The sequence below is a fragment of the Sminthopsis crassicaudata genome, chromosome 2, assembly GCF_048593235.1.
Source record: "Sminthopsis crassicaudata isolate SCR6 chromosome 2, ASM4859323v1, whole genome shotgun sequence".
Classification (NCBI taxonomy): Eukaryota; Metazoa; Chordata; class Mammalia; order Dasyuromorphia; family Dasyuridae; genus Sminthopsis; species Sminthopsis crassicaudata.
The window spans coordinates 340878276-340900182 of record NC_133618.1 but is presented as its reverse complement, the minus strand read 5'-3'; the positions used below and the strand labels follow the sequence as shown (position 1 = coordinate 340900182).

General features: G+C 34.3%; 1 protein-coding gene across 9 annotated transcripts in view; it reads left to right on the top strand.

The window, feature by feature from the left end:
- The window catches only part of RALGAPA1 (Ral GTPase activating protein catalytic subunit alpha 1), a 302140-nt gene that overhangs the window by 30642 nt on the left and 249591 nt on the right, over positions 1–21907 (top strand). For all 9 annotated transcript variants that reach the window (XR_012486534.1, XM_074290587.1, XM_074290589.1 and 6 more), the window contains exons 2-4: positions 4280–4390; positions 4948–4997; positions 16629–16686. Coding sequence is in view for 8 of the 9 variants with exons in the window: in XM_074290589.1 (XP_074146690.1) it covers positions 4280–4390; positions 4948–4997; positions 16629–16686 (219 nt within the window). In the remaining variant the exon portion in view is untranslated. The remainder of the gene's footprint in view (positions 1–4279; positions 4391–4947; positions 4998–16628; positions 16687–21907) is intronic.

Sequence of the window (21907 nt, the reverse complement as noted above, 5' to 3'; positions counted from 1 at the left end):
AAAAAATCTGACATTATCTGCATTGTTCCATACATTTGAACTACCACAAAGAAGGAGGCTGAGCTTGTTCTTTTATAGTTTTACATCATTCAGTTTGTTTATTTTGTGGTTTGTTTTTTTCTATTTACATTGTTGTAATTCTTGTATATATTGTGTGATTGGTTGATTACTTTTGTTTCAGTTCATTCATATAAGTCTTTTCATGCTTTTCTGCATTTATCTAAAGATCATTCTTGGAGAGATAAAGACAGCATCACAGATGTTGTGAATTGATCTATTATTCAAATAAAGTGATTGAAATGCTCATTTTTTTTTTTTAGAGAGATTCCATTGGTTGGCATACTTCTCAAGAAAGTTTATTGACAAAAAGAGAGGTTGTATGTAAACAGTGTATGCAAAGCACCACTTTTTTGCAGTAGTGAAGAATTAGAAACAAAGCAGATACTTGTTAGTGAGGAAATGGGCAAACAAAATTTTTTGTGATATATAGATATACTGTACTATTACTGTGGTTTAAGAATTTATTTTGAGTTTTTAATTGTTGAAATGAGACATTTGTGGATGATAGATCAAGAACATGTGTCCTTGTGTCACAGAAATAGAAGGGAAAAGGAGAATCTTGGGAGTTGAAGAGATTAGGAAATTAGGAGGTTTGAGGATACTATGGCAGCATTTATGTTAAAATTTCTTAGTATAAGATTAGGATCTGATAGACTCATCTTTAGTCATGAGATGCATCTGTAGCTGATCTTTATTTTGGCTTGTAATGCCGGAGAAACCGAGGCAAGATAGAGATTAGAGAGTTTTTAATAATTTATTTGAAAGGAAGAGATCGTGCTAGGGTCATATTGCCCCCAGGACTGAGTCCAAAGCATCCAATAACCAATGTGACTTCTCAATGACATATATATGCAGGTGGCTCAGCTACAGGAGTAGACTGAGGCAGGGAGGAGTCAGAGCACTGAGAGGGGAAATGGACTATCAATCCAGTTCTGATAAGGTGGGGGGAGGCATGGGACATTCTGATAAATTGGGTTTACAGAATGGGGAGAGGCACTGGACATTCTGATAAATTGGGGAGAGATAATGATATCTAAGATAGAAAGTATTTCTCCTTATCTGGATCATCATGATTAGGAGGAAGGGGTGATGATTGAGCAGAACAATTAGGAACTGAGGCAGAACAATTCAGGGAAAGGAGGCAGGCTAATTTAGGGAAACTGAGTCAGGACAATTAGGGAAATTGAGTCAGGACAATAAAAGGGAACTGTGGTGATGAGGTTTAGGTTTTGGGGTTGCCTTTCATAGGGAACCAAATAATAACGTCTAGATTTAGGGACCCAAAATGAGATTAGGGTTTCTGGTGGTCAGAGAGTTAGATGGTGAGGTCTAGTGGCAGGTTTGGGGTTCAGGGAACCAAATGGAGAGGTTTGGCTTCCCTGTACTCCTTTGGGATTCGTCCAGAGGGTAGGAAGTTTTGGGGAACCTCCTTTGGTGGCACAGAGATTCTCTGTAAAGGAATTTACAAACCTGAAAAACTAGATTGATAAAAGAGGTTTATTATGGGGATTGGGAAGTAAGGTCGGAAATCTGACAGAGAGGCATAAAGTCATATAGGGAAAAAAGTGAGGATAAAGAGAGGGTAGCACTGGAAAAGAATATTATTCCAGTGGGCAGAGGCTTCCTTGGCATAGCATGGCATAGCATAGCATGTTTAGAACCTCTGCAAAGAAACAAATTTTTAATTGCCATTTTTATAAGGAGGTCTTTGGCTGCAAGCTGGGGTTTCAGCTTGAGCTGAATTTGAATAAAATTGAATGAGTTTCTTTAATTGAATATAGGGTTGGAATTCTTTTAGCTCAGGTCTGAACCAAGTAACTAGATAACAGAATGAAGCTATTTATCTTGTTTCCCCCTGCAGGGTCTCTCATTGAGTCAGAATTGAAGATTTTCTTCAAGGAGTTTTAGAGTTTCAGGGTCAGTTCTTCATTAGCACAACAGGCTCAGCCACTTCATTAGTACTGGAGCTACTTGTAGTTGGCCTCCACTCTTGCCCAGTAGTGTATTGAATTCCTTTCAACCTGACCAGTTCATTTTCTGATGTCACCTTTTTTATCATTTTAATATTGTCTTGGACTTTTCTTGGCAAAGTACTGGAATAATTTGCCATTTCCTTCTTCATTGGGTCACCTTTTGTTTGAATTCTCATGTCATTAGGAGAGGCCCAGTGATGAGGGAAAGGAAAGAGGGAACCTATTTGCTGGTGCAAAGATAGTAAGATGCCATGAGGCGCAGTGTCTCCTGTAAGTGAATTTACAGGCCCAAAAACCTAGATTGATAAATAAAAGGTTTATTGTAGGAATTTGGAAGTAAAGTTCAGTTAGAAAGATGCCAGTGCCAGAGGTGGTCGCTGGGCGTGCAGGAACCCTTACATGACCGGAAGGATACCATGTGTTGGGGGGGGGGGGGCTCCTGCAAAGAGAGAGCTCCAGTTTGGCCCTTTTATACCTAAAAGGAGATGGGCGGTACCCCAAGTTCTTGGCGGGCTTTTCAATCAATGATCAGGTGGGGGCTGGGGGAAGCTGAGCAGATAGTGGGGGCTGGGCCCGGATATTCAAAAGGGTGTTTTTGACCAGGATTTGTGAATCAAGGTCAGCCATGGGTGTTGGGGAATCAGAAAGGAATCTTAAAGGGACCTCAACCCCTATCACCAGGATCTCAGTAAGTGCAAGAAGTGGAAGGAATGGAGGGGAAATCTAAAAGGAAGGGAAATTTGTTATTTATGGAAATGGAAGTTTCAAAAGGCATAGTGAAAAATGGTGGGCAGTATTGCAGCAAGGCATGGGAGGAGTAGGATTGATGTTAACAGGATGAGAAAATAAGAGGTGGAAGTTGGACTAAGGGGACTGGTTTAGCTAAAGATTCAATTTCATAGGGATTGGGAGAGAAAGAGGTGGTATGTTTTGTTAGCTCTAAAGACAGAGTATCTTCTTAGCTGGTTATGGAAAACTGTCCAACATCAGTGCTCGGGTCCTTAACATTTGCTAGGTAGTTTTATTGGGGGAGAGAGGAGGGAAGGGGGCCTGAAGAAATGAATTGTATCAATTTGCATGTGGGGCAGTTTTAATTGTGTTAAGGAACAAGTTAGTACATTTGGTTCATCTTTCTTTAAATGAATAGATGGACTTTGACAAAACCACTTAGGAATCCTTAAAAAAACAGAAAACAACAACAGAGAAACCACTTCAGAGTCAATTGATGTCACTTGGACTAAAATTGAACAACCTTTTGCTCCAATGAGACCTAGTTAAACTATTTTCTCTTTAAAAGTTACTAATGCTCTCTTAATGTTTGTCTAAAGCCCCTTTCTGTTGAGTTTGTTTTGCATCATTTACACCAAATTAGAGGTAATTTGATAAGCTTTTTTTTTTTTTTTTTTTTTTTTTAAAGCTATTGACATTTTGGGGTTTTTTTGTGCTTAAATTAACTTAAAAATAAATTGGGTTAATTTATTCATTAAGACTTAGGTTCATATATGAAAGTGATCAGGTTCCCATATATAGATCGTGCCTTGAAATGTGAAGAGAAGTACATTTTCTTATCTCTTCCTTAAGTGTCAAGCCTGGTCATTACACAGTTTCTTTTGTAGCTGGTGCTCTTTACATTAGTTGCAGTCATTGCTTTTATTGCATTGATTAATGTTCAATTCATTTTATGTTGATTCATTTAAATCTTTTTATATTATCTCTGAATTCTTATGATGCAGTAATATTCCATAGTTTGGATATCTGCTTTGATTCAAGCTAACACAAAAAATGCTGTTATGAGTATTTAGGTGTTTGTGGGAGTTTTCAGTCTTTTAATTCCTTGTGGCATACTAATGGTAGGATCTCTGTGCTAAGGGATGGATATTTTAATCATTTTTAACATAATTCCAAGTTGATTTTCTCTGTTCATTATTTAGTAACTATTTCTGGATAAGTTATAATTCTTCAAGCCTATTTTATTTATATGTGAAATAAGGATAATTTCACTTATGTTTTTGTAAATATATTTTTGAAACCATAAATTTAAAATAAAGTCAAATAAAACTTGAACTCAAACCATATTAAACCATGAATAACTTTAATTAGGAGAAGAAAGCTTCAATTTTTTTTTAATTGAAAGAAAATTGGCATCTAAAAGAACCTATTTCGTAAAATTCATATATTTCGTAGAATTAATGGTTATAATTTATGGATTACAGGAATAAATTGATCTTTTTTGCTTGTTTTTACAGAGAATGCTGAATCTGTTGACCTTAAACAATTTTTTGACCAACATTTTTCACACATATATTATGTGTTCTTTGAAAATTTTGTGACTATTGAAGTTAGCCTTAAACAGAAAGGTAAGATTATTTTTTTTTAATTCCCCTAGACTTTTTTTTATTATCCATTTGAAATGCTTATAAAATTTGTCTCTGAGATGTATAGTTTTGAGATGAAGTGACTTATTTTTCAGCTATCTTTCTTATTCAATTATCACTTGTGACCAGGGACATGCATCTGTGAAACAGGCAGCAGCTAGTATGGTAGCATTATCATATCTTCATCAGAATATTCACTTTTCTCATTGCTGATCTTACTTGCTACCTTCTTTGTCTCACTCTCCGTTCTACCACTTTAATATTTAGGGATGACTTTAAAAAATTATTCAATGATTTTCATTGTTCCTTTAGAAAATATAATGTGGTAGAAGGAGAGAAACATTTTCTAGAACTACACTAAATAGAGCTTCAGGTTTTTTTTTTTTTTTTTTTTTTTTTGCAGAATCAGTAAAAAACATGTTTGTTTTTTAAATAATAAATGCTTACAGAAATAGAAATTTACCAATTGTATATTTTTCATTGAATAATTTCCTAAATGTTGGTTATATTTCAGTTCTCTTTCTTTGATTATATTTTAGGTCACAAGTCTCAGAGGGAAGAATTAGATGGTATACTTTTTATTTTTGAAGTAAGTACCTATACACTATTTAACTAACAAACATATCATTTGTTTCAGACATTTGGGGTATATAAATTTAGGTAAAATTACATTTTGATAATATGCTAAAATTGCTTCATTATATCTGAGCCATGATGAAAATGAAAGCTGTTTGCTATAGAGTGGTTTGTCTTTTTTAAAATAAAGAATTTGTGCAAAGCCAATTCCATATGCAAATATTAGCTAATTAGGGTTTTTGAGTTGGCCATGTAAAAGGAAATTGTTTTTAAATTCCATAATTTCATACTATATATCTGTATAAGACACTTATAAAAATATTTTAGATGTCATAGAATTTTATAGCTAAAGAATATTTTTTTCAAATGTGTTAGTGAATTGGGAACTTAAACTGTTTTGGCTGTGTTACAAATAATGGGAGTCTGTCTGTGAACTTCATTTTCATAGGAACTTCATTATGGATTTTGTCCACTCAGCTACTCAGTATTGTCTATTGAAACCTAAGAATCCTATTTATCTTGTGCTAATGCCTGTGATAATACCTTGCACAGATGCCTGTTATTGTTATCATTAATGTCCTTGCCCTGCATTTCTTTTCTTTTGCACATTATGAAGTACTGCTACAGCTTCTGCTCAAACTTTGCCTTTTCCCCTAAGACCATCTTCAGACCATCTGGTGTTTCATGAACTATCCTTTAATTAAAATGATATATTGGACTTCAACTTCATCTTTTTAGTTTCCTTTGAGGTGAATACCCTTTCGTGGGATGTTAAAGGAGTAGGGAATGAAAGAGGGAAGAACAAAAATTCCATCATAGTCAGGAACTTTCCATTGCCATGGTTAAATGGTCAGGGACTTGGAGAACCATCTCTTTTGTGGGCTTTCTCATTTAAACACTTTGTTATATTTACATATATTTGTTACAACTTGTCATTAAAAACAAGATTTGAAACAACTCTTTGCCAGGAAATGAGAAGAGCCTCCTTATTATATGGAACTGGACATTGTAATCATATTTATTAAAAATGAGATTCTAACTATATTTTTCACATTTGCCTATATGTGTGCTCAGAAGTAGAAATTAATATCTGTTCTTAAAACTAAAAATCTGAAGAAATAGGAGAGACTTCACTTTTATCTTTAGCAATTTCTTTTGTCTCACTGCTTCACTATTATATATAAATTGGTAATAAAGGCTTAATAATTCTGAGCACATAAATTCATTAATATTTGTTTCTGAAACAGAAGCAGGAATACATATTTTCCCCAATAATTGCCTGCTCTTAACTATCTGAAGAACAAAATAGGAACATTCTGATCTGTCTCAGAAAATGAGAAAGACCAAGTAGAAAGCTAAGACAAAATCTTTTTTTTTTTTTTTTTTTTTTTTCCCTGAGGCTGAGGTTAAGTGACTTGCTCAGGGTCACATAGCTAGGAAGTGTTAAGTGTCTGAGACCAGATTTGAACTTGGGTCCTCCTGAATTCAGGGCTGGTGCTCTATCCACTGTGCCACCTAACTGCCCCTAAGACAAAATCTTGAAGGAACTTTGTAATGCTGGAAAAACTGAGGCAAAATAGAGATTAGAGAGTATTTAATCATTTATTAAATGAGAGAGATTTACTGAGACCACATGGATCCATGGTTTGGTCCCAGGGCTGAATGGAGATGATAGTCTCCAAGAATTCAGCAAACAATGTGAGTTCTCAATGACCTATATACAAAATGGCTCAATCTCAGGGGGTATACTGAGGCAGGGGCAGAGTCAGGTACTAAGAATGGGAACTGGACTCTGACTGTGTGGGGTGAGCCTCCTGAGAGGGATGACATAATAGGGGGAGACATCTATGCTTAAGGCATCTTGATAAGACAATATCTGACATTCCAATAGCTTGGGATGGGGAGAGGCATTCTGATATTCTAAAACATAAGATATTTTATCCTTATCAAATATTCTGATTAAGAGGGAGGGGAGCTTTTGCTGAACCGAGCTTTGAGCTGATAATTATAAACTGAATTAAAACAATTAGAGAAACTGAGTCAGTACTGGGTCAGGATAATTAGGGAAACTGAGTCAGGACAATAAAATAATAAAAATAAATAATAAAAAATAGAAAAATAAAAGAGAACTGTGGCAACACTTGAGAAGGGGTAAAAACTAATTTGAGAAGGCATACAAAGCAAGCACTAGTGAGCAGTTGATCCTGTGTAGGGACAGCTTTTATAGTTTTAGATGGTAGAGGCTTTTATATGAAAAGTATTAGAACAACTTGTTTAACTTTTTTCTTTTAGTCATAGCTGAAACCAGCCACTACTGTTAAAAAGTATTGTGGCACCTTTTCTGATATCCAAACCTAAAGGGAAATTTGAAATGAGGAAGTTGATTTATAAGATATATAGGAAAAAAAAACACCATACATCTTATAGAAATAAGTTAATTGTCTTTAGAAAATGGATGATGATCTTTTACATATTTATCTTTATCCCATATGTGCAGAAGATTTTTGAAATATTTGAGTGATAACCAATAAATCTTTCAAGGTTATCTTTTTAATCACAAATGTTTTCCTTTTCCTGTGTATACTATGTAATATATACAGTGTCCATAGATATGTAATTACTTCAAAGTACATTGTTTACCAAAAATGGACTGATTTTTTTTTTTTTTTTTTTTTAAGAAAATGGTTTGTATAACCTTTTTATTCCTTGGGAATATCATTAGTCTTTTATCTTAATTTTTCTCATTTGTAATTAGGATGATACTATTTTCCTTCTGCTCTAAATTCATGTTATGAAAAAAAAAAAAAAGTAAGACAATGTTTACTGCACTACCCCATCATATTGTCATGCTCTTAATGTCATCAAATTTAACTATATAGACTTCCCTAGAATCATAGTTCCCTTAGAAAATGGTTTATTAGAATGTGTCTTCTCTCCCTTCCTTTATTTTTCCTTTTCCATAATATATGTTGCTTGGCTAAACAGAACAAGTTGGGCATTCTGGGCAAATCATGAACCCAAGCTTGCCTGAAAAGTTTTATGGATTTTTGTAAATATCTGGTCCCATAATCTTATTTTTGCTTTACTTTTTCCTTTAATCTCTCTCTCTTTTTTTTTTCATTTCTTTTTATAAAAAGATTTAAAAAAAATTAAAAACAGAATAAGAAAACAGAAAAGCAGAAAAGGAATGCCAAGCAAAATAAAACAAAATAAAAGATAGCATTGTCATATGCCTAGCAGAACATTGGGGAGGATTCAAAATATAGAACTGCAAATGGTCAGTTCAAGAAAGTATGTATATGTGTGTGTGTGTATATATATGTATATACATATATATGTATATACATATATATACACACATTTATATATGTATATATGTAAATAAGAAGAAATTATATTCATAAGCATTCATCTTTTCTTTATTATATATTGTTCTTTTGTTTTCTGCTGTGTTCCTTTTAAAATTTTATCCTTTTTTCCCCTTTTATCCCCGCCCCAAGCAAGCTATAGTTAAGCAAAGGTAAATTTATGTATACATATGTAGATATATATATACATACATATGTATACCCCACCCACTCCACATACACATACATACACATATATATCCTATCCCTGCTCTTTGCTTTGAATCTGCTCTTTAAGTTGCCTTGCTATTACTTTATGTCCCATGAATTCCTTCCTTGTCTTTTTCTCTCACCTTTTGCTTTCCTATCTGCCCATTCCTTATTTCTTTATATATTGCTAGACCCTTTGTGGTATATGTATATATAGACCCTATATATAGTATTGACTATTTAACCCATTCCCAATACAAGTAAATTGTCAGAACTACAAGCTTTCCTCCCCTCTCTCTAATATAGCTATGTCCTTTCATCCTCTGTACCTCATTTGTATAACATGATTACTCTTTTTATCTTAATTCTGCCTCATTCTTTCTTTTGAGCTACCCTAGTGTACTGTTATTCTTAAACATATGATATACATTTCCCATGTAAAAAAAAACATTATTTGTTCATATCTTGAAACTGATCTTTGATATTGGCTCTTATATATTAAATTTTCTATTAAGTTTAGGTTTGGTTCATAGAAAGTCCTGAAAGTCTGCAAATTGAATGTCCATTTTCTCTCATTCAATATTACAGATAATTTTGCTGAAGATGATATTTTTTGCTGCAAGCTTATTTCTTTTGCTTGTCAGTAGATATGATTATAGGACTTATAATCTTTTATTGTGGCTGCTGTTAAGGCCTGTATAATTCTGATTGTAACTCCATCATATTTGAATTATTTTTTTCTTGTTTCTTGCAAAATTTTCTTTTTGATCTTGAGGTTTCAAAATTTGGCAATAATATTCCTCTGTGTTTTCCACAAAGGATCTCATTGAGGTGGTGATTGGTGGATTTTTTCTTTTTCTACTTTCCCTTTATGTTCTATCACTCCAGGATAATTTTCTTTCATGGTGAATTTTCCCTACCTAGACTTGTGTCAGTGACAGGCCCAGTACCAGGACCATCAGGTCTATAGCATAATTGCTATTGCAATTCTGACATTGTCATCACTTTTCATCATGAGTCAGGGTTATCTGTAGTAGAATAGTTATAAGAATATAAGCCCTCTTGCATAAAGCTTTTCTTAGAATAAGATGATGCTAAGGCTTTTCCTGAATTGCCACTCATGTTTCCTCTCTAGCAGGTAAAAACTTTCTTACCTAAGGAATCTTGCAGTTGATAGAATAGTGAACTTAAAGTCAGGAAGACCTGAGTTCAAAATTATCCTCACTAGCTATGTGATCCTTGATAAATTACTTAATCTCCATTTGCTTCAGTTTCCTCAACTGTAAAGTGGAAATAATAACAACATATATCACAATGTAGTAGTAAAAATCAAATGATATATTTGTAAAAAGCATTTAGCCCAATCCTTTAGTATTGTAGTTTTTGTATAGATGCTTATTCCCTTTCTTTCCCTCTTTTCTCAGCTTGACAGGTGAATAATATCAGATCATTACCCCTTTTAGAAATCTCTGTTGAGAGATTGCCCCCTTATTCCACAGGAGTTAAAATTGAGACTCTCTAATTTATGAATTGCTACCAAGCAAAAGTAACAATTTCATCCCTTATATCCTTCTTTTTCTGGGCAAAATTGTACAAGTCATTTGGGGGGGATTAAAGGATTCCCTGTTGAGAAAACCTAAGCCATCTTGCCAGAGATTATGAGGAACTTCCAAGTAAGTAGGGGCCTTTAAGGCCTATGTGACTCCTTTCTGGGTGATAAGAAGTGCTCCAGAGTATCAACCAGTGCTAAAGGAGTCTGTTCTTATTAATTTCTGGAAGCTAAAACCAAGAAACTAAGATAATTCTCTTCTTTCTAAGGTGGTATTGTATTATGGGCCAAAATTCTGTACTTAAAACAAGAATTCTTGCAAGGCATTAAGTCAGTGGAATTGATAAGACAATGGTTATCTAGTTTTGCATTGTGATTAATAGTTCTCCAAGTTCAGTATGATTGATTTAATCTTACAACAAATAATGGTTTCCTAGTGATATAATGATTGGTTTATACTTAGTGTAGAGCATATAAGCTGGTTAGAGCATATAAGCTGGGACAAACTCAGTCTGGGGACTCAAAGCCAGAAAAGACAAGAGGACTGGAGGTGGGAGCTCAAACTCTCAGAGCCAAGAAGAAACATTCATTCAGTCATCCACTTTTGTGGTGGCTGGAGGCTGAAGCACAAAGCCTTGGATACAGAGCCAGATTCAGTGGCTAGCCTCTTGCACTTCCCCCAGTGACACCAAGGCTAGTCTGAAAGACTCTCCAGAAAGCTGGCCTGGGCCCCAGGCAAGGAAACTAGATTGTGAAGAAGATAATAAAGGATTTGGACTTTTAACATCTGGCTATTCTTATGGCGATTACTCTACTGAAAGGAAGGCTACTCCCAAGACTTCCAGAAAACCAAACATGTTGGCACCCAACATGGGGCTAAGGATTTAAGTACATGATCTTGACATGATCCTGAGTTCAGTGGGAAAGTCTCTGATCCTGAGTTCAGTGAAAAAGTCTTCATGACCCAGCAATTAGGGTAAGTACAAAAATAGACAAGAAGGAAACTTTGTAAAGGGCTAAATTAGTATTTCAGCTAAAATGGGACAAATGTTTAGAAAGAATCATTTTCCACCTCAAGCAAAATTTTTAGAAAGCATGGTTAGACTGATTAAAAAAAAAAAATCAAGGTTTAATTGTAACTTGGATGCAGATCATTGAACTTTTAGAAACATCTCCTTGATTCTCAAAGGAAAATGATCCAGATGAGTAGAAATTGGAGAGCAACTAAGTGAATATTACAATGATAATGGCCCTAATTCAGTTCCCAAAGAAACATTTTATACATATAACTTTGATACAATTGTCTTTAAAGAATTATATAAGTATTAGAATAAGAAAAAAGAAGAAAGAACAGGAGGGGTAGGATATTAAGAAGTTAGGTGAAAAGCATGAAGAATTAGACAAGAAAGGAGTTAAGTACAATTATGATGAAATTAAGGAGTGTAGTGCTTCACAGCAAGAGCCATTTGGGCATTCCCCATCCCCTGACCTCCCTCCCTCAACCCTTCATGGGTGGAGGGAAAAGGAGAAGGGGGATGGGAAGTTGCACAATCAGCATCGCCTGTGAAGCAGCCTATGACAAGATTACAAAAGGTACTAGCTAAAGCTAGTATATCTGATTTAATAGAAGCATACCCTGTGATTGAAGAATTTTATTATTCAGGTCAAGCCTTTTGATTTGGAAATTATTAAAGATTTGAAAAAGGGTTGCACTCATTATGGAGCTACATAATCTTATGTTAAGATGATATTAGAAAATTTGGCTTATGAAATTTTACCCCTTGTGATTGGAAATCTAGACAAGGGCATGTTTAGAACAGGACAAAACTTGTGACTTTAGGAGTATAGTGAACTATGTAGAATACAAGCCCAATGAAATAGGCAAACTGGAGTTAATATGCAAATTACCTTTGACCAACTATCAGGTAAAGGTCAGTATGCAGACACTTCAGTACAGATTAATTATCCTTTGATAGCATATGAGCAAATTGTTGCTGCTATCGAAGCATGGGACTCTCTTCCAGGGGAAGCCTTCACAAAAAGGTCCAAATGAACCTTTTCCTGATTTTGTGGGACATATGCAAACAGCTGTCACAAGAACAATTGGTGAAAATTCAGCAACAGGAATAATGATCAAACAACTCGCTAAAGAAAATGCTAATGAGGTTTATAGGAGAATTATGTGTGGACTACACAAGGATGTTCTTTTAGAGGACATCATAAAATGCTGTGCTACAGTGAGCACAATTGCCTTTTATATCCAAGCTGTGATGCAGAACATGGGAAGAATGGGATTTCGGGAAGGGATTATTTCCAGAGAGACTTGTCAATGCTTTCTTTGTGGTAAAGTAGGGCATCTAAAAGCTCAATGTAGAAATAGAGACAGAGTGAGAAGACAGGGTGAGAGAACAAGACCCCAAACCCCATGTACAAAATGCAACAAGGGCTTACACTGGGCCTCAGACTGTAGATTGACCCAGGAAAACAAGAAGCCGGGCCCAGCTCCAAGATCTCAAACAAAAAACAGGTGGGGCATGATGGCCAGGTTATACCCAGAGAGCCTTTAGAAGTGCAGGACTCTGATATGATAAATCAGTAGAGAAGCAATCAGATGGCAGAAAGGGATTACATGATTTATCAGCCAAGAAGCAATCAGTGGGCTTACAATTGGGGAGAATATAGGCTTTTTAACCTGACAGAAGGGCAGTTTCCAGTGCAAGCAGCTCTAATATAATCAGATAATTAGGAGAGATCCAGAAAGTGATGAATAGAAAGGACTAGATAGGTTAACTGCTTGGGAGAAAGGGCTTGCTGAATCTCTATAGATGGAGAAATAATCAGATGGGTGCCAATGAGCACCTTGAGAGAGAGACAGAAAAAGAGAAAAACCTCGAAACAAAGGAGAAGACTTAAGAAACATCTGACACTAAAAGAGAATGGCTGATAATGAGACTATTACAGAACTTAAAAACCCACAGGAATCATTGGATTTCCTGACATGAAAAATTGTTGATAAGACTGTTGCAGAACTTCAAAACTTACAGGAATCATTGGATTTCCTGACATGAAAAATTGTTGATAAGACTGTTGCAGAACTTTAAAACTTACAGGAATCATTGGATTCCCTCAAATGTGATGAAACTATTGCAGGATTTCAAAACCTGCAGGAAACATTGGATTATCTAACACAAGATGAGACTATTGCAGGACTTCAAAACTTGCAGGAATTATTGGATTCCTGACAGCATATGAAGTAATGGACAATAGATTAGTTTTGGACTATTTCTAGGACTTATGGACATGTATAATTCCTCATGCCATATTCTGAATAGGAGGAAGACCTTATGCCCTGAGAAGGAAGCCAGTTTAATCAATTTTGCTAGTTGGAAGCAGATAGGAACCATTTAAGACCACTGTCCTCACTGAAAAATAGCAATTATGATCCTTATATCTAGATTGCTGATGACTCCCATGTTTCAACCTTTTTCGTTGTCATAAGGCCATCCATTTAGTTATTCATTTTAAACATAGTATAGTCATCTCTGGTGCTGATATTTCTCACAAAAAATTCCCTATAAGCAGAAGCAAAGACAAAATTCCGTCATTAATTCTGACCCCAAAGGAGTTGTTCAGACTCTTCTCACAAGACTCCAGACTTATGGTCACTTCTCTGGAATCAATGTGAGAGTTCCCGTTTATGCCAACCACATAGCTCATAATTTAGCTTCTTTGGGAGGATTTGCCCAGAACCAACTCCCATTCTTCAGGGCTCCCGTAGCCTCCTGGATTAATGAGTTTGCAAAGAAAGTTGGTTATTGGGATTGGGGCTGGATGCTTTAGATTTTGAAAGAATAGTAATATGTTTGTGAAGGATACTGACTTCTGAATGATTCAAAAGAACTCAATCTTGAAAGTATCATTTGCATTTAATAATATAGACTTATTCCCCTCGCCCCCCACCCACGTTGTTAGAAGGATCATTTTGCATCCCTCAATTTCTAATAGGCAGCCTTGGAAGAAGAGTGATTATATGACCTTACATCATCTATTCATTAGTACCTAGGGCTTAGTAACAAGAGATTATCATCTTTCTTTCATAATGTATACATTTTATTAGGAAGTTTAAATATTCTTTCATCTTTTTAATGAAAGTTCTTGCATAGTATTCTCATATAATTAAAATAACTTGCACTTGTGGATGGGTATTTTGGTAAATGAGGGTGACTATTCATGATCTTCAGACTTTATTACAGCTTCTTTCATAAGTTCTTACAAATAGAGGGTCTGCTTAGGACATAGTCATACTGGCCTGTCAAACATCTGCTAGGAGTTCCTTGATAGTTTTATTTCGAAAGTATTAATTTCCTATATGTCCTGTGTATATTTCAGCAACCTGCAATGAATGTGACAAAAAACACTAAATTTTTCAGGCGTGAAGCACCCTCACCTCTTCTTCTTTCGACACTTCGTCCATGCCAAGGATGCTACAGAATCTTTTGCATGTCATGGGCAAGACCATAATGTGTATTGCCAAAAATGTTGGGGTCTGTGATGTGTAAACTGGAATGCTAGGGCCTGTTGCAGCATAAATAAATGATCAATTCTCTAATGTGGCCTGGGATAGTGATAGCATTTGAGTGAGCAAAAATGGTGGCAGGAGCAGTTCAATCATGTCAACAGTAGATGTCCCTTTTGGAGGAAACCAAATTCCATTAAATAGTAATAGAATAAATTTGAATATTTCTAACTTTTCTCTTCATACCCATTTTTATTTTTTTCCTTTGTAGCTCTAATTGAAGTAGAATTCAGTATGTTTTCCAATGAAATCTCTGGCTCAAAGACCCTGTTTTTTAATATGATCTGTTGGGTTTTTTGCCCCCATCAACTTTGCCTGTTTGACTTGTGCTGTTGTTATTTCCTTGTTTATGGTTGCTGAATATTCTGGACTGTTTTACTTTCCTTATTTGTATGCTGACAATCCAGGTTCTCTTTTTTTTGATAATAACCAGTAGGTGCCTAATTTGGAATTTTATTTATTCTCTCTGTTGAGGTCCTTCCTAAGTCAGTGGGAACCTTCTTTCTCTTTCTTTGAGAATATTATATATATTAGCAGAACTCTTTTCATAAAGTGTTCTGCTTTTATATCCAGCTACTTGATCATCCCATTCTCTGTATTTTACATTGACTTTCCTCTACTTTAGCCATTGATGTGAGCCATAGTGCCATTTCATTTCCGATTTTTTGATTATTGCTGCTAAATTCTCCTTAGATGATGGAGCCTAGGTAGAAAAACAGAAGAAAATGAAATACTCATAATAGTTAACAAAAACAAGTTTATTTAATCACATCATTAGAAAAGTTATGACACTTGACTTAGAAAGAAAGATGTATAGTAGGAACAGTATGGATCAGATGTTAGGAACTGGGAAAAAGTCAAGTTCCAGCATCTAGCCCAGGCAATAAGAGTTATTATCTTCCTTTTGCTTCCTCTAAGGGTGAACACCCCCAAACTGTGTACTCAGCCATATCCTCTTCTTTCCCTTCCCTTCTTCTCTTCCTTTTCACATAGCTTGGTTTGGGAATTTGTTTTCCATAACTATACATATTTTTAATGAGTTTTCTCAATGAGTAAGGGAAGGGGAAGGGAATGGGAGAGAATTTAGAATGGAAAATAAAATAAATTTAACTTAAAAAAAAAAAAAAAAGATTTTTCAAAGAAGCCTGAGAAGAACTGATACAGAAGTGAATTGAATCAGGAAAAAAATGTTAAAAATGGCAACATGGTAAAGGCAAAGAATTTGGAAAAACTTAGGAATTCTCATCACTTAATTATTAATATTGTAGAGGAATGATGAATACTACATTTTGATAAAGAGATGAAGCACCTAGAGTGTGAAATAATAAAAAAAACTTTTTTTTTTTTTGACATGGCCAATTTAGAAATTCATTTTGATTGACTGTTAATGTTTGTCATAACTTTTGTTTTAAGTTTGCGAGGAATGTTGGATTGGGAGGATCAGAAGGAAGATTTTTACCCAATTTTTAAAAAGATAAAATTTATTCTTTTAAAAATTGATAGAAATGTTTATAATTTCCTAAGTTATGTTGTTTTATCCCAAGTCTTTCCTAGATCTATTATATTATAGTACTTTCTAGTACTTTTATGTTCTATACTATATGTTACCAATACTTTCTACTACTGTATGTTACCAGGGCTTAAAAAAAAAAAAAAAAAAAAAAAAGTATCAAGTGCCAACCCTGAAGTCAGCAGGATCTGAGTTCAAATATGGCCTTAGACATTTAATACTTACTAGCTGTTATGACCGTGGACAAGTCATTTTAACCCCAGTTGCCTGTGGTGGGGGGAGGAAGAGTATTGAGTAATAGCAGATTAAAGCTTATTTTATTTTTGTGTCATGTTTTTCATGCAAGGAACTCTATAGTCTTAATATTTATAATTTGTTTTTCACTTCATAGAATTTCAGGCACATCTGTTTCATATCATTTATTATTTTATTTTCTTTTTAATGACTTTTAGAAAATTTTACAGCTTCTTCCAGAAAGGATTCATCAGCGATGGCAGTTTCACAGTATTGGTAAGTAACCTAAATTGCAGCTCTTGGATTTCAAATGTGGATTTTAAAAAATTAAATAAAAGCTATTTATTGTTTTCTATTTCTTTGTAGTTTGTTTAATTAAAATTTATTTGCAAATTTTGTTTGGGAAACTATAAAGAAAAGGAGTAATATTTTATTCGTAAAGAAAAAAAGTTAGTTATGAGGGGGAGGTAAAGGAATAATTTGAAGGTTTTTAAAAAAAAATAGATCAAAAGTAGATGTTTTAAATTTAATGTAATGGCAGTTTTTATAAAGCATTAGGGAAAACTAATTCCTAGACCTTGGGAAAGGTAATAAAAAAAGTTCTTTAGTGAACTTTTAAATGGATTAATTGGGAAAGTTTCCATTTGTTCCATTTTAAATGTAAAACAAAAGGAAATATTAGAATATATATTATTTTCTATTTACAGTTATAGAGTGTTTCTATTTTTCTTTTCTAGTTCAAGAAATCACATTTTATAGAAGGTGATCTTTTTTACTCCCTGCTGGCATTGAGATTATTGCCAAAAGGATATCAGGATCACCAAAATTAAGTTGGAGGTTGCCAAGGACTTGTTGAAAAGGTTTTTATCAAGTCTGACTGAGAACTCTAACATTTAGAATTAATTCAATTGATAGAAATACTATTTTCAGATATCATTTTTAAGTACATAGATGTAAAAGGAATTCCTTGCCCTTTTGGAGCTGATAGTTTAGTAGGAAAGGTAAATACTAAGTAACAATAATTCTATATGAGAAAGAGAGAGAGAGAGAGTGTGTTTGTGTGTAATTTTAAACTTATTTTTTTCTTCTGACCTGCAACTTAATTCTTATGGTCAGGAAATTGTTCAGACCAAAGCAGATCAGAATCTACTTTTTCAATCTTAATGGTTTGCTTGAGGGTAATAAGAAGTTTCAATTCTGTCTTCTATAACAAAATTAAGGTATAGATGAAGTACTTGTGAGATTTAAGGAGGGAAATGTCATTCACTTTTAATTAGGTAACAACTTACATTTATATAGTACTTTAAATTTTGCTTTCCTCACAATAGTTTAAGGATTATTACTACTAATTTACAAGCCTGGAAAATGAGACTCAGAAAGGTGGAGTAACCAAGGTTATATAGCTAGAATCCTGAATTTGAATCAGAGCTAGGTTTAAATTGACTTTTAAGTCCATTGCCTAGGAAGGACCTAAGTTTGAATTGTGGGAACACCAGGATGATGAGAGACACAATAATTAAAAAAATTTCTCTTATTAAAAGTATTAGATTAAATATGGGAGCTCATCTTTCCAACAGCAAAGGGAAAACTCCCCCAAAATTTGCAAAAAGACTGTTTTTATAGGATCATTCCAGCCTTACTGGCTCAATCTGGATAGAAGTTTCAATGGGCAAATTAGGTCAGTCCTTTTATTCACATTTCTATTAGATGTACTATTTAAATAATCTTTTTAGGCTGTTAGGCAGTTTATAGATGAGTAAATTCTGTTGGCCTCTTTCACTTGCAAATGAATACCAAAACCATATATCCTCTCTTTTCTTCACATAAAGTACAAATCCCTGCCTTCATTAAATCTATACTTATTTACTACACTATATGCTATGCTTCTTAAAGAAAATGGCATTTTAACTGAATCTTTAAAATTGGGAAATTTTTCATCAGATATAGGAAAGCAAAGGCATAGAGAAAAACATATGGAAAGGTAAGAAAACTTATCATGGTGAATGGGGAGTAGGAAGTTAGTATAATTTGCCTGGATTATAGTTGGACATTAAGAAGAGGTGGAGCAGAAATTTAGGATGGTACCAGATTGTATCAGGCATTTAATATCAAATGAAGTGTTTAATTCAATAGACTATAGAGTTTGTAGGATTTTCAAAAAATAAAATTTTTAAACAGTATTCTGAATGAATATCAAGTGAGGAATTGAGCCTGAGACAGTATATGCTCACTAAATTGTATATTACTATTATAAAGAGGAGATCCAGAGCTGAGTTGAAGAAGGATTCCTGGTACATGGTGAGGGCCTCCAGATGCTTTTGTTGGTAGATGACTACATCAAGCCCTAATGCTTCCCAAATGATGAGGTCTCTGAATTTTTTTTTTTTTTTTTTTTGATCTAAGAATCCACACAGGAAAATCCAAGTGGTAAAGAATTTTTATTGTCTTAATTATTCTGTTGATACCCTAATTGGATGGTGGTAGTCTGTAATTATATAAATCTCAGATGTGCAGAGGATAATTTGTTGGGTCCAAAATTGAATAGAAGAGATAGAGTCAACTAAATTGCACCTATGGGAAATCATATAATACTTTGATTTCAAACTTCCCAGAATAAAAATTCACACTTCTAAGAATGTTATATGGAATCTCGCACTCTTCAAAGAATCATAATTCCAAGAAAACCAAAAGGCAACGGAATGACATAGGCTACAGCATATTACTCAGATGATATGTACAAAGTATGGTGTGGCTTAAAATATATAAGTATCTTTGTAAAAGTACATCCATTTTATTGGAGATACATGGAATCCTTTCCTAGTAACCACACGATTGTAAAAGGTCCAGAAGAAATCTTTCATTATGATAGATGGACTTACCTGTGAAGGATTTATTAGGGCATATAAAGACAGGTCGAATAGGATGAGATGTGGCTAGATTACAGTTTGAACCTTTTGGTAGATCTATGGCCTCATGAATCCATTAGTTAGTAAGCATTTATTTAACATGCACCATGTAAGAGGTATTGCGCTACCCTCTGTAGTTAATAGATTGTTTAAGTTCCTGCCCTCAAAGAGTTTACATTCTATTGGGGAAAACAGTATGTAAATATATAAAAATATAAAAAGTATATACAGGGTTACTTTTTTTGGGGGGGAGACGACTAGCATTTTAAAATTCTTTAAATATTTTTTGAGACATGCTGGTAGAGGTATTTAATTTAATAACTAGTTAGAAATTTAAATTTACAATCTAGGAAATATACCTGGATTATATATTGGATATATTTCCCTACTTGCTATTCCTTCACATACAGTATTCCATCTCCTTTTCCATGCCTTTGCACTGGCCAGCCCCTATGCCTAAAATGTTTCCCTCTTAACCTTTACTACTTAAGATCTTTAGCTTCTTTCAAGACTCAACTCAATGCTGTTTTCTGCAGAAAGGCTTACCTTTTGTCATCTGCTAATTCCTTCTTCTCTAAAGATACCTTTACATCTACTTTATGTATATATCTACTTATGTATTTGTTGTCTTCCCTAATATAAGTATAAGAATCTTGAGGGCAGGGACTGTTTTTGCTTTTGTTTTGGTATTTCTAGCACTTAGAATCATATCTTATTATGAAGTAAGTTCTTTATGAGTGTTTGTTGATTTATTGGTTAGGACCTGTGAGAAGGATAAAAAGGAAATTGGCTGCATGAGAAAGATCATAAAATGGAAATTGGGTACTTGTGTTTGTCAAGGAGTGTTGAGGTCATTATAACAAGTTCATGCTCCCTCAGACTCAATTAGATTTTCAAAGAAGAAACTGAAGGGGAAAAAAAAAAAAAAAGGTAATCAAGGGAACTTTGGAAAACACTAGCATTGAGGAAAAGGACCTATAAACTCATTTAGAATAAGTTATTTACAGAAAAAGAAGAATTTGGTGTCAAAGAAGCCAGAAGAAGAGAAAGTGTCAAGGAGAGGGCAATTTTGCTTATGGGTTCAGGAGAATGTGATTTGAGGAAAGCCATTAGATTTTGCAGTTGGGAAGTGATGACCTTTGAGAGAGAAGTGTGAATGGGATCATGGCAGCAGAAGCTAGATAATGCAAGTAGTTGACAAGTGAATGGGTGTGAGGCAGTAGAACCACTTTTTTAAAAGAAATTTGATGATGAAAGGGAGAAAAGATAAGGATGTAGAAAGATCTAGGGAAAATTTTTTTTAAAGCCATATGAATAGGTAGGAGGGAAGCTATTGGAAAGGGAATGATCATATTAAATTCAACAAACATTAAGTTTATGTATTTTTGACTTTCTGCTAAGCTTAGAAGGATATAAAAAAGCAATATCTCTGCTCTGAAGAAGTTTACTTGTTATTGGAAGGATACATCATGTACACATATGTGCAAAATATATACAAGATAATATAAAAAATTAGAGAGTACTAATTGGTGACTGTAGAAAACGCATGCTGGAGGTGGCATCTGAAGGAAGCTAGAGATTCTAATAGGGAGTGCAGGGGAACAACTTATTCAAAGGCAAAATGTCATACTGTGTTCAATAATGATTAGAATATAGAGTGTGTCAAGGAGAGTGATGTGAAATGTTATTAAAAAGTAGGCAGCTATGTGGCATATCGGATAGAGTACCAGTTCTGAAGTCAGGAGGACCTGAATTCAAATGTGGCCTCAGATACTTAACATTTCCTAGCTGTGTGACCCTGGGCAAGTCATTTAATCCCAATTGTCTCAGCAAAAGAAAAAAAAAAAAAGTAGGTGGGAACAAGCTTGTGAAATGCTTTAAATGACAGGTCTGAGGAGTTCATGTCATATACTTGAGGCAAAAGATAACCATTGAAAATATTTGAGTAGTAGGATGATAAGGTCAGACTAGTATTTTAGGAATACCTATTTAGCAGATTGGAGAAGGGAGAGACTAATTATTAAGACCATATTGAAGGTTGTTGCAGTAATCTAGGTAAGAAGCTTTGTGAATGTAATCTTATAAAGTAACATCAGGAAAATTTAGGGTGGCACAGAAGAAAGGAAAAGTTAATGATGACTCTTCAAATGCAAACTTAGATTAGAATAATAATCCTTAATGTTCTTAAAAGAAACAGAGAAGTTTGTAGGACAATGTAGCAAAATATGAGTTCTGTTTTAGATTTCTTGAAGATGCATGAGGAAATAATTGAAATAACATCTTGGAAGAGCTGGGAGGGATGGTTCAGGTACATAAGCAAGACTTTTTCCTTTAGGAGAAAATTTAAGTTTTCATGAAAGTCTTGTGAACCAGGTACTACAATTCTTGTTGCCATTTTATAGATGAGCAAACTAAAACTTAGAGAGGTTGACTTTTTAAAAATCATAATAAGCATTAGACAATACTTAAATCTGGGTCTTTTAGATTCCAAGTGCAGTACTCTTTTTAAACTAATTATGAGTTCAGACCCTATTGTAGTGTTAGGTCACAGAAGAAAATAATAAAGAATATACATGTGGGATACTCTTGAA